Consider the following 18,601-nt stretch of genomic DNA (forward strand, 5'->3'; position numbering starts at 1 on the left):
CCTCAGCTCTCGACCTTACAGCTAAAACCCCCTGCCATTATGCCTTCTCAGGTGGGGATTTCATGATTTACTAAGATGTCCAGTAGCCAACGATTTATTTTTCTTCAGCCTATGTTAAGTAAGTCTGATGTCCTTTACTGTTCCGTTTAACTTGAGGAGGCAACTGATACTCTTGCGGCCTCCTGAAATGGCACTGTGATCCCTTTTTCATTTTGTTCAAGTGTCTGTGGATTTTTTCTGGCTTTCTTAATTTCCACTACATATGGTCCCAAGCCAGTTCAATCTTAATAAGTACAAGTAGTTCTCAAACCTTTGTTCTTTTCTAATGAGAAATAGCTCCTCTTCCAGTTCTTTAGTATTTATTGTGGCTTTTTTCAGCATTCTCAGGTTCTTTTAACTGATTTTTCTTTTGCTGCTGCTATTGTTAAATGCCAACATTTACATGTGACTGCAATAAATTAATGTCTTTTCTTCCACTTCTCTGATCCTGCCAGCTCTTCTTGGGAGGCTGCAGGAATATGGTTCTTGCCTCCCTTCTGCCACCCCAAATTCTTGCAGTTGTGAGTTGTCCGCCTCAGATGTTAGCAGATTCTGCCTAACCCAATGGGATATTTAGATTTAGCCTTCATTTCTTGTTTTGACAAGGCTTCCACTGTGATGCTGATGCTCAGGAAAGTGTCATGTTCTTGAAGTCGCCACATTCATGTGACTGACGAACACAGCATCGGTACCATGTGTCTGCTGACACTAGAGATAAAATTCACATGAACCTCAGTGGTAGTATTGCTTGTTGTTGAACTGTCCAATTACACTTTTTAACAATTGCTCACATTTCTCATAACAGAGCTGACTGTTTGGGTAGCTGCTGTTGACCTCTGATCCCCACAAGCAAGTCTGCAATAATTCTGAGCATGTTGTTCAGTCACCTTTTATAGGTGAATGGAGAGTGAAGTCCATCTTCTGGCAGATGACTAGCACAAGGGTCCACACACAGTGCAAGTCGTGTGCTTGATCTCTTGTTGGATGGGGTCCTGTGTGATGGGGAACTCCTTGAAAAACTGAAGATTAAACCGAGTCACAAATGCTGGCGCACTGAAGTGGATATTTGGTTACGTGAAAAACAGGATGGCCTGGGACCTGTACTGTTCAACATCTTTGTCAGCGACATGGACAGTGGGGTTGAGTGCACCCTCAGCAAGTTTGCCGATGATACCAAGCTGTTTGGTGAGGTAGACACGCTGGAGGGGAGGGATGCCATCCAGAGGGACCTGGACAGGCTGCAGACGTGAGCCCAAGCCAACCTTACACAGTTCAACAAGGCCAAGTGTGAGGTCCTACATCTGGTTCGGGCAATCCCAAGCACAAATACAGGCTGGGCGGGGAATGGCTGGAGAGCAGCCCCAAGGAGAAGGACCTGGGGGTGCTGATTGACGAGAAGCTCAACATGAACCAGCAATGTGCGATCGCAGCCCAGAAGGCCAACCGTATCCTGGGCTGCATCAAAAGGAATGTGGCCAGCAGGTCAAGGGAGGTGATTCTGCCCCTCTACTCCACTCTCATGAGACACCACCTGGAGTACTGCATCCAGCTCTGGAGTCTTCAACATAAGAAAGACATGGACCTGTTGGAGCATGTCCAAGGGAGATCTTATTGCGGCCTTCCAGTACCTAAAGGGGGCCTACAGGAGAGCTGGGGAAGGTCTTGTTACTAGGGCATGACGTGATAGGATGAGGGGGAATGGCTTTACACTGGAAGAGGGCAGGTTTAGATTAAACATTAGGAAGAAATTTTTTCACTTTGAGGGTTGTAAGGCACTGGAACAGGTTGCCCAGGGAAGCTGTTGATGCCCCATCCCTGGAGGTGTTCAAGGCCAGGCTGGACATGGCCTTGGGCAACCTGGTCTAGTGGGAGGTGTCCCTGCCCATGGCAGGGGGGTTGGAACTCGATGATCTTCAAGGTCCCTTCCAACCTAAAACATTCTATGATTCTATGGCTGTTGGGACAACATTTCTTATGTAAAAAACAAAGTTTGGGCAAGGGAAGAGATTCACAGGTTGGAAATCAGTGTATCTGACAGACTGTGCTAAGTATGTCATCTTTTTCAAATTAATACCTGCTCTTACTAATTCATCCTTATATATAGCAATATTCATTAAAAGAGGGAGAAGGGTGGTAGTGACTTTTCTGCTCGAAGTTTAATTCTGTTCCCGTAAAACAGCATCGTAGGCTCCACACTTCTGTGTCTCGGCAATTCCAATAGCCAATAAAGTCAGCTATGAAAAACAAATACTTTCAGAATGATCGGTTCTGGCAAATTCAACGGGAATTCAGATGTCCTGCTGGGCTTTTTCATTCACTGTAGCGATTCTGCAAGCAGACCTTCATTAATGCTGTTGATAATGCATGAGCCAAAAGCAAATTCAAATTGCTCTATTTTCCAGAGCTTTACTGCTTTGGAATGCTAAAATATAAACCAAAAAGTTTGTCGGATGCTGTTCTCAATTCACCTGGAAAGCCCGGCCAACCATTTTTTTGTAGTTGCCAGAGTAAGTTTGAGGTAGAATGAAAGGTGTGTCTCCTCAAGACAAGCTATTCCTCTTAAAATCCCATAGTGTGTCCTGCTTTACAAAGCTTTTTCTCAATACAGTCTTGCAATTAATGTCCACCACGTGTCTCCACATCCTTTACAGTGAATAATTGGTCTATATTGATAATGACGGCAGACTTAGAAAACCTTTCAATTTCTAGAGAGTCTTCATGAAAAATGGTTTAAATAACATGCAAATTTTGCAGCTCTGAAAACGGACTTGTGATTAGACAAAGATTTGTTGGATTATAAAAGTACAAGTGTTTATTATGGCTGGTACTGAGAATAAACAGTTGCCTGCATATGCCAGCTACTATGGAAATATGTTTTTAAGTTCTAATGTGAGCTGTAAACCAAAGCTACTTCAGTTAAAAAAATTCAATACTTAAACTGTGGGGAGAAGCAGTCAGTGCCAGAGAAAACATTCCCATTTAATAATGTTTGAACATAGAGCTGTGATGCAGTTTGTAGCAAGGCAGTGAGAAAAACCCACAACTAATCCTTCATTGCAGCTGTCTGAACTTTTGGTTGTCTGCCATACTTTAAACAGCGACTTCTTTTTTCTGGTGACTCAAGACTTGAATGACCTAGTGTGGAGAGTTTAAGCTATATACAAAAAAGAAGTTAAGTAAGAAATAGCCAAAGTAAGTTGGGTTGCACGCCCCAGCAAGTCAGGGGTTTGTATCTTAAGTCCTCTTCAGTGCCTAGGAAAAAATATTAAAATAAATAGATACCTTTTTATTTATTTATTTTTGGCAAGGAAATATTCAGTGGTTTAGACACCCATCTCTCTTCCCTCCCCTCTTCTCTCTCCTTAGAGTACCAATGATATATGGAAACTAAATTCTGGAGAGAGCTCGGAATTGTTTAAGTTTATAAATGCTAACCTTTTGTGTAGAAAAACTTTCTAAGTTTTCTTTGCTTATTTTTAACTTTTTTCTTCCCTTTGATGTCCCTTTCAGAATGAAGTAAGAAATGTGCTGTTTTCCTGATTAATTCTTTTGCAAAGTAATGGAACTTCCTTACTCTGAAATGGAAATATGGGGGTCAGAGGTGTAACTTCATGTGACTACTAACTTTAAAGAAGAAATAGGGGCTTTCTGCCTTTGCACCATTCTCACCATCACTTATCTGGAAAGGGATTAAGCATTTAAGTATTATCCTGAGTTGGTGGTAACCCTGTAGTTTGACAAATCTTACAACTATTTAATCAGTTCTTGTTATGACTAATTTTTAAAATGGTCATTCATAGCTACATATTCTGATCTTTCACAGCTACATATTACGTTGTATCTTTGCATTACAAATTATTGGATAAGAAAAATCCATAAATTGTTTTCACTGAAGAAAAAAAATCAATCTATGCAATCCCCAACATAATAGCTTTTGAGGTACAGTATGCAATAAGGCGGTACAGCACAATAAACCTTATATTGTCATCTAGCTGGCAAATGGAAGAACAAGCACAGAAATTGAGGGGATTTCAGCCTGAGAACTTACCGAATACTTAAAAGCCATTATCCCAGTGTTTCTGTACAAAAAACCCCAAAACTTTTGGTTGCAAGGGCTTGAACCCCCAAACACTGCCAGTAGCTTCGATGTTAACACCGCACAGTGTCACTTCTCAGCCTGCCTGACAGCAAATTTATACAGGGCTCTGCTCAGACGTGGCAGGACACATCCTATATGAAATAGGGTCCCAGTTAATAGGTAGTTGTTAATAAAGGAAAGGAAGGGAAAGGGAAATCATATCTCAGTCTTAACACCAGTGAGCTGATTCTGGGCAGTCTGTTGTAATATGTGACTCCCCTAGAAGAGCATAATACATGACTTTTATCACAGGGCAACATGTCAGTCTCTTAAAGACTGGATGTCACCATCACAAAATCACTCCCGAAATTTCCCCCTTTTTTCTTTCCTAATTTCAGCGCACAGCTGGCACCTTCAGCTCTTAATTCCTATACTAACTCATCCCCCCCCGTAATTTGTCCTTATCATCTTCAGGTTTTGTATTTACTGTACTATATTTATTGTTTGCCATCCCTTTAATTAGCCAAGTTTCACGCACAAAAGGAGGTCTAAGTCAAGCGTATCACTCACAGGCTATTTATCCCCATCTCTTTATTAGTTTTCCCAAACTCCCTGAATCATTCTGATATAGTGAAAACTGTGAGTACAAACAGATGCTGCTGCAAAAGCGGGTAGATGGTCTCCTGAGCAGAGTTGGGCCAGCAGCCGAAGCTGAACGCTTTTCAGATAATTGTTTTTAATATCAAACTGTCTTTTACAAGAATTATCCAAGTGACGGACCTATCTTTTCTCCATAAACATGGGGGGAAACTGGATGATTTGCACAAGAACACACAGAGGCGCTTCCTTTCCCTTTTTTTTGTAACTTGATTTTTATTTAAATACCTCCAAAGAATTATGTTAATGTACATTTTCTTCTGGTTCACGAATAACAAGTATTTCTAAGTCTCAAATAAGATCCCTGTACACTTTGTGTTTGTAATTATATTTTGAGTTTCGTTTTCATATGTTCAGTTCCTGAGCCAAATAGTATTGACTTTTCATTTTAAATGATGCTACACAGAACTGTAACATGTACTTGTACCTTTCAGTTAAACAATATTTTTAGTGGATGTTCCTGTATTTATTTTTCAGCATATTTCCATGAGATTACAGATGGTACGTTTTAGTCGAGTTAACAGTCTCCATAAAGTTGCTTAGTGCGAAATCCATTGTGTTTTTTTTAAAAAACATTACTGGATAAAAAATAGTTTACAACAACAGAAGTTCTAGGTTATTTCATAGTCTAGAATGCATTAAAAGCATAAAGTCATGCATATGTCAGAGAACACAATATTTACAAATCTTTACAGTTTCTGTCCTTCTTTATTTACCGTGGCTCTTGCCACTGTTGACTCTTACCACTCTGAGGTCAAATTCTCCAAGATAACATATAGCCATTGGCTAAAAATGCTTTGCTTTCCTTACCAGCACTGAGGTCAATGGCTCTATGTATGACGGACCCAATTCTGCACTCCATTTCATAAAGTCTACCTTCCGTGGAGTTAGCGATGGTTACCACTGTGACTGAAGGTAGAACGTGAAAACGGGGTGAACTCTACCCTGTCACCTTTTCTTACTCCAATATTTTGATGTGTTGAACTACTGGCGTATTTTGGCTAAGGCTGTACAATAGAGTGGCAGATGACTTTATTTCTGACCTGCAGATTATTCACAGTTGCCAGTCTTTCTCTTCTTTATTCAGAACGGTAAGGAAGAGTATTTCATAACGCACCAGAACTGTGTTAAGGGATTCTAGAAAACATTCTCCTCTCTCTTCCTATTTATTTTCAAAACCATTTGAAATGGAACATGCTGCTGGAAAAGCCTCTGTGTCTTTACAGTAACATCCAGTCGAGAAGACAAGTGTTTGTATTTTATCAACTGGATGCAATTTCTCTCTGTCCCAGGTTTGCTTTATGTTTAGAACCACAATAAGCAGCATTCAAAATGGATCCCCACCTCCCATACCCAATGTCCACCCCAGACACTCTTCAGCTGATGAAAGAGCAGAATGGTGAAAATCAGTCCTTCTACAGAGTTCATATGGCAGAAGTATTATACATGGCTTCAGTTGCCAGAAGTACTACTGGCTGTGAATTAAAATTCAGTATCTCGGTCAGTCGGTGTCATGTTCAGAAAAGCAACCGACTTCAGATAGGGTTCCCCTGGAAAGTGCTTCATCACTGTCTGGCTCTGTAATAAGAGGCTATTCATCATAACACCTGGAATCAAAGGTGCTCTGACTCCTCTCCTGCGGATACTCAAGGAAGAATGGCACTTACAGTATTCTCTGAATTCCAGGGAGACGTTGAGATTTCTATAAAAAGATTAGTATAAGAATGGCACTTCTTCACTAAGCCTAAAAGAACACCTTCCAGAAAAATGCCGTAATGATCCAACATTTGTGGCTTGTTAAAATCACAACGCTGAACCTTAGTAATCATTGCAATACTATCCATTAAAGTATGGTAGCAAATAGTTTTTCTTTTTAAGACACGTCAGGTAATAATTTGTTACGGTGGTTTATCCTGACCAGATTGGGCAGGTTCTAAAAAAGGAACAAACACCAAATGCGTGGTTGCTCCAAAAACATCCTTCTCCCCTCCTTCCCTCCTTCTTTCCCTCTTCCACTGAGAATAGACCAAGAAGGCCTGACCAGCCCTGCCATTACATTATAACCAGGTAACACAGAAATTAATCAATTAATTTATTATTAATAGGAGCAAAATGTAAAAGCGGAACAAATTGTAGATGTACTACCAAGCACGCTGTGTCCTGCTGATGTCTCTGAAAGACCCTTGTGATAAAAACGTACAGATTCTTTAGCTCTGAAATGTCGAATATGCTAAACTGTGATTTCAAAAGGATGAAACCTTTTCTGTCTTCTATCTTCTTTTAGCATTCTTTTTTTAATTCTGCTTTCTGCACTGCTGGATTTTAGCATCCATGAGTCATGTGATCCTTCTAGCATCAATATGTTTTTCTTCTGATTTCTAGCATCTCTGTCAAAAGACCCCTGGTTAGACTTTCTGCATTTCAATGTGCTGATGGTGGTAGTGGTGGTAGCAATGATGTCTGGGTTGACACCTTCCATTCAGTTTATAGACAGAATTTTTCTGCTGCCGTTTTTTGAAAAACCACACAGCCAGGACAGCTGCAACCAGTAACAAGCAGAGAAGAATCACAATTACTGCTATGATAGCACCTTTACTGGACTTAGGACAATCCTCTCCCTCACATGGCTCAGAAGTGGGGACGGGCTTTTCTCCAAGGCCCTGGGTGAGATTTTCTTGCTCAGATAATTCCTGGGATGACGTGTCTGTAACGACACCTGGAGCTGGTGCAGTGGTTGCTACTTGTGCTGGGTAGGCGGTTGTTTCTTTTGGTTCCGCATACAGAGTGTGATCGGAAGGGCTGACCATCACAGAAGTTTCTGACATGGACGTTTTTAAGCTGGTTATGTCAAACAGCATTGTTGTACTGGGTTCCTGAGTCACAGTTTCCAGAGATGTCGTTGGGTGGTCCCATGCAGCATCATCATAACCTCTGCTCACGCTCAAGTTCTCCAGACCACTCACTGATGTAAGTGGTACTGGTGTCTCTTTGGCTCCTTCATCATCAATCCTCGTTGTTGCTGCCACAATCTGTGTTAAACCTTCCTCTGGAGCTGGGCTACCATTGCCCGATTTTCTTACTTCAACATGATTCGGTTGTTCAGTTGTGAGGACGACATCATCTTCTGTTCCCATCGAACCATCAACTTTATCCCCTTCCTCTTCATCATCCTCTACCACTTCTTGTGTTACTGGATAGCCATCTAACCACGACTCATCAGTAATGGGAACTGCATCTATCTCTGCTTTTGTATCATTAGTTGTGAGAATGGGTCCAATGGGGAAATCCTCACTGTCATAAAACATTTTGGCACCAGGTTCATCATAGGCTGCCTTCACTCCAATGTGGTTATCACCTTCAGAAAACTGTGCTTTAGTGGAATCATCTGTCTCTTTCTCTGATTCAGGCTCACTGAAAGCCTCCGATGGAAACCAAAACAAGTTTTTTTGGCTTAGGAGTGACACAGGGGACTCAGTCGGTGCCCTGCTTCCATTTTCAGAAGTGTCTGTGTCCTGAGTAACACCTTTGGTACTTCCAGTTCTTCCTTCTTCTGAACTTTTACTAAAGGAAAGCTGTTCTTGCTCCTGTTCAATTTCCTCTTTGCCATTGACGTGTTGATTTTCAACAATAGGTATCGATCTATCATCAGGAAAGTTATCTTCATAGTCAATGTGTGTCTCAGTTTCATCTAGAAACATTTAAAAAAAAAAACCCACAGAAGCCAACATTTAATTTCTCCAGAAAAGCACTAGGCTCATTTGTTACAAGACACCAAGAGGAAAGGTGCAATGAGGAGTGACTTTTAGACAGTATTTTTCATTCAATGTTATTGTTTATTGAAAAGGGGATGGTCCACCATAAGCTGATAGTCAATATAAAGTTTTTTTAAAAAGTCAGGATAGGTGTCAATGCTAACCACTAATATCTTATCTTTCCAGATTTAAAAACCTATATAAATAATTTGCTGTCTGCAGTTAGAGGACTTCCTTCAATTGCTTATTGTTTTCTCAAACCTTTGGTCTCCCTAACATGACTCTTTTTGCAGGACTTGAGGAAAAATTTTCATCATATTCAAGCAAGAAATGGGTGTGGACAGGAAGGTATAGCAAAAAGCAATCAATTACTAACTGGTCTTTAAAAAAAACAAATAAACAAACCTAGAAGTTTTACAGCACCTTCATCTCTTTTGAGCCAGCTGATTTTAAAGGATTATATTCAGTACCTTATGTTCATTTTTTTTGTCATTATGCTACTTTTCTTCAATGACCTTGGTGTTGCAGTGATACGACACCTGGGGCCAGGTGAGCTGAATGGTATTTCTCATTCCATGAGAGCTCTCCAGAGCTGCCTGAGGAAAATCCCCCACCAAAGCTGACACTGAGTTCTGCTCATCTTCATCTGAAGAAAGCAAGATGTACCCATGACTGCAAGGACAGAAAACTCCACCTCCAACACTTAAAGGCTACCACCTGGGTATCAAGATAATACCATCTGTAATCAACTCTCAGACTTCCAATTTTAAGAAATGAAATATTACCAAAAAGAAAAGAAAAAAAAAACCAACAAAACCAAACCAGAGAAAAAAAAATAACTGAGTGCAACATAGGGGCGGATTCATCACAAAGTTTGAGTCTCATTTAGAAATACTCCCCATGCCTCAACAGACCTACCACTCATAGCAAAATAGACTTGACTCAAAGCCTGAAACGAAACGTTTGAATTTGAATGAAATAATGCATTGTAATTTATATTTCTTCCACTCTTCTAAAACCTTAGCTCAATGAAAAATTTTCCAAACTAGACAGGGTGGTTGATTTTCAGCTCACAAAAGTTTTACTCCATAGAAAGTTGATGTAATTGCTGAGATTTATGCTGGCATTAAAAGTCCTAGAAAATAGTGCTGTGGGATATGGAAAATAAAACAAACTGAATCATGGTGAGAATTTTTCTTTTTAAGAGAGTGTTTAGTCTTTCATGAAGACAGTGAAGCAATAGACCTGGCATGACATGGGAAACAAGAAATTAATAGAAGATGTATTACAAATCAACGCATTCATAAAGCCTTATCTTTTTTTGCCTTTTTACATTCAACCAGCTTTGAATCACATTTTCATCTGGGGCCCACCTCAATTTCCGAATGAGTCACATTCTCCTTGGAGACTGCTTCCCAGACTTCTGGCAGAGCCATATTTGGTCTACTCTTAAGAAAGATTAGAAATATTGTCAAACCAGTCTGACCAAAAACACTTAGTGGTGATACAGCTCACACCAGCTTACTTTTTGCCAGAACAGCTTAAGCCAGGTGCCAGAACAGAATGAGTATTAGCAAAAGGTATTTTTCTTGGAACAGCGTCCGGGTCTACCATAAACCAAAGCAGTTATGCTGAGGAAACCGAAATGTGCGACATAGCCTGCGGAGAGTTAATACCTCTGTGAAAGCTATCATGCTGGCGAACTGGATGTTCTCAGTGGGTCCTCTCATCCCACAGCAAGGGTGTAGGGTGAAACCTGCGCACGATACAACAATGCCAACAACGGACCTCTCTCCCTCCCGGCCCCGGTGTCCTCATCTGCTTATGTAATCCTCTAGATCCTCTCCGTCCTCTCCAAAGCAGGAAAAAACTTCCATCTGGTGCAAAGACAACTTAACAGACAGGGGAATCCAGCTCTCAGGGTGGAAAGCTTCCTGCTAGGACTCTCACTTTTCTAATTCATCCTAAAATCTTTCCCAACAGTATTTCAGACTTTCATTAATGACTGGAGGGTACCTCTGAATATCAAAGCATTTTAGCAACATATTTGTGAAGCTCTGTGTGGCATTGGTCATCGCTACGCAGCACTTATAATAGCTACCAAATGCTGGTCCCACTTTGTCCCTTGTCTCGCTTTCAGTTAAGGATTTTTCTACCTGGTACTCTATTTGCATGGAAATGGTGCCTCAAGCCATTTTGTCCTCTTACCATCCAGTCTCCTGCTAAAAGTTGGTGTCTGGCGTGTCTGCTTCACTGAAGTCCAACGTCTCTCATGACAGCCTACAGGTGTCTGTTGGATATATGTGAATTGGAACATCACAGTGTGACAACTCACCATTAAACAGCTGTGATGGTCACTGTTTTCTTTTTTAAGATGAATCATCACCCCAGTCTGTCTTCACCTGTATGTCTCCTGTACCTCTATTTTTGCCACTCATTTATTTTTCAGACTACAGTAATCCAGCTGAGGATGAAACATTGATTTTTACGTTACGGTGTTGTGGTGCATGCACACACATTCGTGAACAAAAATTACAGTAATTTGCTTGTGTTGTCTGCTCCAGACCTATTCTTTGGTTAGCAATATGGGCAGCTAGTATGCAGCTTATTGACCAATATGGATCATTGGGGAATGCTTAACTACTGTAGCAATATGCTTTCTATAGAATTTGAGGCTCTTCCCCTTTAGTGCCTCTCCTGCCGTGTACTTTCAGCCCCTGAGAAGAAAGTCCTATGGAGGCATATCAGGAAAGAGCGTGTGCTCCTAGGAAAATAAGTCCTCACTCTATCAGGACATATTAAGGGTTTATTGAACCATCAATCAAGCCTCCATCAAACCTGCTGTCTTTGGGCCTGATCCGGCATGTATAGAAATGAATTGGTGCTTTCTTAATGCTCATCTGAGGAAAGAAAAAGCCCATTGTATTCTAAAGAGAGCCTGAGATTGGAGCTCATTATGCGCTTGCTCGTCACCGCATAAGGGAGTCTTGTTCCTTCTGACAATCAGATTGTGGCCCAAGTTGTAAAGCTGCTATAAAGTATTTTCATATGCAATCTCCCGTATTTGTATAGTTTATGGCAAAGACTATCAACATAACTAATGTTAGCTTATGGGATGCCAGAATGAAAGCAACTATTGAGCTCTCTGACCATCAAAGGAAATACAGACCCCCTTACTCTGAAGCTTTGATTTATGTGATCCTGAATTGACTTACACAGTAATAATACTCTATTCTTTCTTCTGGGCCTCAGACCTTGAAATGGGGCTTGGACTTGGTATTTAGTGAGTTTGTGTTACCATGACAATTTTTTAAGTCAGCCATGAGCTTGATTTTCCAGGAACAGATTGCACAACTTTTGCACTTCTTTTTGCTCACCTCCTCAGCACTTTCTTGCGATTTCCAGCTCTCTGAATTTTAGTCTCAGTACTGAAGAGCAACAATCAAAGTAGATTCAGCTCCACCTCTTATCCAAATAGTTGTAAGCTTTATTTATACATATTTATAAAACAGCTCTCAGCTGATTTAAAAGTGGGTGCATCTTTCTTCCTGTCCAGGCAGGTCTGGTTTTAAGAAGAGCCAGCACTGAAATTAATTAGTCCAAGACCAAAAACTTTCTATATTTGGTCATCATTACATCTTCCCCTACCCTGCTCTGGCAGACTGAAGGATCAGTGAGTTTTGATTCCCTGTCTGAGGGATTACTGAGGCTGAAATGAACATTTTACAGCAACAGATGCTGAAATGGCATACTACCAAAGATGTGAAGCCCAATTAAAAGGTAAAATCCTTTTAATTTAGCCTTGTCCTTTCTGGGAAGCATCCAGTCCTAAACAGCTTTCATCTCCTTTAACTTTTGATCCTAATGTGAAAACAGTGACCAAACACAGAGACAGGCAAAAACAAAGAGCCTGGTTTTCCACACTCTCGGATCAGTTTAATTTTTCTTCTAGATAGCATATTGGCATCCGAGCTCTATTTTGAGTGTTGCTATTTTGGACAACCATAAAGTGCACTGCATATTTTGTGGATGTATTTTTGGAGTACAGGAAATTGAAACTTGATTCTATGTAGACCATCACCATAAACATTTCTACTGCATAAAAACATCTTTATTCTAAGAAACTCAAAGTAGTTACAGCAAACATTAACAGGCCAGCATCTGCCTTTAAGGATGGGAAGGAAAAGAGCATGTAGACCGATCTGCCTAGAGATCAGTCAGATTTGTGAACTACAGCATCTCAAAGAATCACCCGTTTGACCAGGATCAGGCACACAAACACACTTCTCTCAAATCAACCAGACCACACTAGACAGAATTTGTGTTGCCTTTTGTCTTTTCCAACAGCAACAAGGCAGAGGATGATTTTTATTCCAGCAGAAAGTCTGCTCATATAAATAAATAACCCATCATAATTTTTTTAACTAATTCAATTTGGCAGAATCAGTTCATGCCAGATCGATACTTTACATTAATCTAATACAACCGCTCAGTGACAGACCTGAAAAGAGAACCAAAGTTTGTCATAACAATTGTTTTGACAGGCCATGGACATATTTTGTTGCTTATTTTATTTGTCTGTCACAACTCTCCCTTTGCACTATTAAGAAGAAAAAAAAAGGCATTCCTAAATAAGATCAAAAGCCATTTAAAAAAAAAATTAAATTATGCTGGTTAGTCGTGCTTACAGACCACATGTTTGTGAACCAACGCTATTCCTTAAAACTCAGAAAACAACGTTTGAAGTAATGAGAATAGTTGAATCGGGCAAAAAGACTGGGAGCTGCAGGTGAAGCTTTCGGAGGTGGCCAAAGTCAGCCGAATCCTCCTTAGACTGAAATCACAAGTATGGCCCTCAATGTGGAAGTTAGACCGGCTCTGAATGCACTACACAACTACCCAAGTGTTGACACTGGAGAGGTTTCTTAGATGTTCAGAAGATATGACCTCTCCTGCCACAAGCTCATAGTTGAAAAAAACCAAAGCAGTCAAGGGAAGAGGATAAATACATGACATTCTTCTTAGCCAGTTTTAGAGCAGAGACATGACACAATTTCTCAGCCATCTAATCTGCCTTCTCTTTGAGGAAGCAAACTCTCAAGGACACAGTTTAATGCAATGCAACCCTGACCCCCCCACTGAAATGCTAGTAGTAATCCTCCTGAAAATGGTTCATTTGGGGAAAAAAACAAACGTAATTTAGCAATGGTTGCTTTAGTCACTGTGCCTGCACACATCTGCTTTCAGAACTTACTACAAAGCCAATCTTCAGGATATATTTTGTGCAGTGTGTTCTCCCCACAGAAACAGAAAAAAACAATAAATTTCAAAAAACAGGTATTTCCCTGTTCTCTGCTTAAGGTTGCTTTGTTGGGTTGAATATCCCAGTGTTTTCAGCTAGAACACAGCGTCTTTTCACGATGAGAAATTGCAGGAAACATTAACTATACAGAGTCACTTCTTTTCTGAAAAAGCATCTTGATTAAAAATTATAGTCCATTACCTGGTGTGCGCAATGTACATTAAAGCCACATGCAATGAGCTGTTTTCTTAATTTCCAACATACTTTACTGTATCCAGAATCCACTTACGATAACCCCGAAATTATTTCGTTCAGTTATGCCCATAGCCAAGTTTTGTCACATATTTTGGATTATATATGTATTGATGCATAATATATCTTTGTCATTTAATTTGTGAATTTGCCAACTGTATGGCTGTATACTTACGTTCTGGGTGCCAGAATGGACATGTCTCTTCTAACTGGATCAAAACAGAGAGGAAAGATGATCATAAAGCTACTTCAAAGAACATTTGGGTGCTATATTTAGATGCTGCTATGATGATAGTTCTTCAGCTCTGTATTTGCCCTGGGTGAGCAACTGGGAATGTAAAACTGGGTATTACAATGCGACAGTTACCAAGTAGGACAGTAATATGCAGCTGTGATACCCGCAAATCTCAGAAAGCTTTATGAAGCTGGATAAACGTGATCATGCGTTCACGGATGAGGTGGAGTAAGCAGCAGGGACTAGTTTAGTGACTTGCCCCTGGTCTCAGAAACAACGCAAGATGGAGGAACAGGTCTTATATCTTTTAATTCTCTGACAGGAGTTTTCTCCCTGTGGTCCAGTTGTGTTGGTGTAAGAGCATCATTGCCACTTCACATTTCCAGTTGCTCACCCAGCGCAGATGCAGAACAAGGGAACAGTATCATCTTACCAGCCTCTAAACATAGCACTTAAATGTTCATTGAAGTGGCTTCACGACCATCTTTCCCCCGATATGAGCCAGTTAGGACAGAAATGGCCCACTCTGCCAACAGGGATATAAATTCTCCATTAAATCACGTCACGATAGGGAAGTTGCTCTCTTGCCTCAAAGCACTTAAAAAGCAGTGTGTGTGCTGGCTTCTGGATCATTTTATTAATAATTATTCTCCTCTCTCCTATGTCCCCAAAATATCTGTCAACTACCTGTAAATCAGGTTTCTTGTAATTAAATTTGATTTTTTTTTCACTGAATTCTTACTTTTTTAAAAATTATGAACCCTAGCATCACACATTTCAGTCTTCCTGTGAAGCCCCCTTTCTTAAAGAATTGTCATCAGAAGCCTTGAATATATTATTATTAATTGAACATGTATTGCATTTTCTATCCGAGGTCCTTAAAGTGTTTGAAAAACATTAATCAAAGGAAGCCCCTCAGCATGAAGTCCACATTTAAATCATTTTAAAAATCATAATCCACAATATTACATCTGGTCCCAAGTTCCAGTGTTGATGTTTGTGATTTTACAGCCACACTTTCCTATTTCTTTTAAAAATATTTTTCTCTCCCTTGCATGTGAAAGGCTCAGGCAAAACAGGGGAAATAGACTATTTATTCAGGGAAAACAGAGAAACACACAACTTAAATGGCCTGATTCTTTCCCTTCCTTACTTTGGTGTAATACAGTTTTATTTCTGTGCATGATAAAGCATTTTCACTAACCTCAGTGAAGGAAAAATAAATATCAATTTGGTGCAGATTATAAGAGATTCAGACCCACTGAGTTATCAGATGTAAATGCTCTTTTTTCCTTCCATCCCTCCATGCTCCTCCTCCACTTTCTGCAGTATTTCACTTAATCTGAACTGGTGTTTGTAAGAACAGTTCTGGAAGCTGAAATAGTTCAGAAAGATGTTGGATTGTTTGGGGTTTTTTTTGTATGTCTATACCATTTGGATGGTTTTGAATATCTGGTTCCCTGGTGCAAAGACATGACCCGTTTCTACTAAGAACAAGTTTGACCTTTTCTCATGGTTATCCACTGCCTGGTGGTGTATATTCATGAATAAAAATAACTCTCTGCAAGCCCCTGGGCATTAAGGAACATACAGGTTCTGAAATGGATATGCTAATTCCAGCTCATATAGATAGCTCAGCTACCCAACAGCTGCCCATTCCTTTGCTTAAAATTTACCTGTTTTGCCAGAAATATCACCCTAAAGGTGTGATATCTCTCTGAAAAAAATAGTAAGGTACTCTGATGACTGTTCTTAAATATTGGAAATATTGTGAGCTTTACGCATTGAGCAGGAGGGTAACATAAGAAAGACAATGAGAAAGCAGAATTCAGATTGCATCCACACCTGAACACGATACTACTTAGCCTATGTTTAAACAAGGGAAAAATTAAAAGTTTGTTGCAGAATTTAACTAACATATAAAGGTGTATTTTCTTGAAGGTTTAAATTTATAAAATACCATTATTATAATTTCCCAGAGCTTTTGTTTGTTTGTTTGGTTGGTTTTTTTTTTTAATAAAAGCCTGATTCCTTGATTCAAGTTATTTGGTGATAAAATCCACTTTCATTGCTTCTAATGAAGTAAATATCTAAAATCCTGAAAGCATGGTACAAGATAAAAAATGTATGCCTTTTTAACAGGGCAAATTAAAAAACAATACACTTTTTTTAACTTTTCCATCTCATTGCTTAGCTCTAATCCAAATTGTATTTCTGACACTCTGTCACAGACTTCTTCTGTGGCATGGGCAGCTCTCTTAATTTACACAGGTCTTTTCCTAATCTACCAAAAGGAAGTGGCATTTATCATATATGTAAGGCCACAAGTTCAAAAGTGCTAAAGCAACTAGTAGGAAAGGGCTAGTAAAAGCTCAGATCAGCCAAAGTAGCATCTTACAAGCCAGTGGACAAAGTCCGGGGCTTAAAAGATGGACAGCTAATGTATTACCCATTTTGCATCCCAAACAAAAATCCAAGAACATCTAAAGGAGGGTCAGCTCAATTCAACCTAGAAAATATAAAGAAGTGTGGGGAGTTCCATGCTGTGCCCTTGAGAGTTATTGACCCCTGTCTCCATGGGGCATCACATACCACCATGGCATCTTGTCCTTTCTGTAAGGAGGATGATATCTCAGGGGCCTCAGTGCATAGCACCACATGGAGATGTAAGGCTGGTGATGGGGTGATAAAGCCATGGACAGCCTCAGAATGTCTGCGGTAAGGAAAGACATTATGTGCGTGCAGGCTGCGCTTAGTGCATGCCTACAAAAAGACACCGGCTTTTCTCTGAACTTGCTCTACGTTCCCAAAGGTGAGAACAAACACCAAGTTTTCATTTCAGTAGCCCGCTCTGCAGCAACTCTGTGGCTTCATGTGAAAATAAACATAGCAGAAGACATACAAAAACTGCTTTGTATGCTCTATCTGGTAAACAATGTCTTTGGCTCACTGATGCTGCCTGGGCATGGCTTTTGAACCACTCTGAGAAAAGTACCTCTGATATTTCTTGTAACATCCATAGTGATCCCTTTCCTTGGGTAAACAAAGTAAGTACATTGAAAAGTTACAAACCTCACCCAGTAACAGAATGAGCACATACAAGATTATAGACAGCCGATTTCCAGAAAGGGGCTGTTTCTGATATTAAATATGCAGGTGAAGAATCTTCCCAAAGGTTATTTTCCAGTAATTTAAATTATGTTCAGTACTAAAGAAAAATGGTATTGTGGGGAAAAGGAGGAAGATGGTGGAGTGGAAGGCAGGAGCTGAATAAGCCAGGGATAAGTCTCAGTGAATCCCTGAAGTGGAGTTAGCAGATACAGAAAAAAATAAATATGGCGTTAAAAATTCCATTTATTTATTTTGTATGGGTCCTGTTACCCAGAAAGAAACTTCATGCTCATTTAAGTATGAATAAATTATCCTCTTATGTGGTTTACTGCAGATATCTACCGACGGGATTGTAAAAGCCCTGTTGGGCCAACCAAGACACTGATGCTCCAGCCACCAAGACCTTCACCGGGACCGTACATGCCCAGGAGAAACCCCTGTAAGCATGAAACCATCTCGGTTGGGCTAATGGAAGGCTGTGACCTCCCAGAGGGTTGCTCCATGTGTTGGGTGAGCTTACCTTTGACACAGGCATGAACCTGCCCATACCACTCCCCACAGCTGTCACAGAGCAGCGTGAACGCCGTCTCCTTGTTGCCCATGACGTACCCCTGGGCGCATACGTACAGCAGCTCATCCCCCATTTCAAAGCCAGTGTGGCCATGCAGGATCGTGTGGGGGAAGGACGGCGGGTCCCCGCAGGGCTTGTCTGAAAGAAAAAAAGACATGACATTGTAGAGACCTCGCAAAAGTCTTTAAAAGCGGTGCTACCAACGATACTGAGAGAGTTACACCGAGCAAAAACCTATGTACAACCACAGAACTCATATATCTCATCTGATTCACGCCCTTATCCTCCTTCATAACTATTTTCAGCCTGTAACTGGAAAGGTATATATTGGCCTACAACTGCGGCATGACAACTGTGATGTTATTCATAGAATCATAGAATGGTTTAGGTTGGAAGTTCCAACACGCCTGCCATAGACAGGGACACCTCCCACTAGACCAGGTTGCTCAAAGCCCCATCCAGCCTGGCCTTGAACACCTCCAAGGATGGAGTTTCCACAACTTCCCTGGGCAACCTGTTCCAGTGCCTCACCAACCCTCAAAGTGAAAAATTTCTTCCTAATATCTAATCTAAATCTACCTTCTTCATCTTATTATTTTACATA

At 40.4% G+C, this 18,601-nt stretch overlaps 1 protein-coding gene across 1 annotated transcript in view; it reads right to left on the reverse strand.

Annotated features, from left to right (window-relative positions):
- Nucleotides 1-7,179: 7,179 nt before the first annotated feature.
- SUSD5 (sushi domain containing 5) overlaps nucleotides 7,180-18,601 on the reverse strand; it is a 43,008-nt gene continuing 31,586 nt past the window's right edge. The window contains exons 4-5 of the mRNA XM_009894993.1: nucleotides 17,947-18,135; nucleotides 7,180-8,462 (exon numbers count right to left, since the gene is read on the reverse strand). Of these exons, the coding sequence (XP_009893295.1) occupies nucleotides 7,180-8,462; nucleotides 17,947-18,135 (1,472 nt within the window). The remainder of the gene's footprint in view (nucleotides 8,463-17,946; nucleotides 18,136-18,601) is intronic.

The sequence above is a fragment of the Charadrius vociferus genome, unplaced genomic scaffold (genome assembly GCF_000708025.1).
Source record: "Charadrius vociferus isolate BGI_N301 unplaced genomic scaffold, ASM70802v2 scaffold51, whole genome shotgun sequence".
Lineage (NCBI taxonomy): Eukaryota > Metazoa > Chordata > Aves > Charadriiformes > Charadriidae > Charadrius > Charadrius vociferus.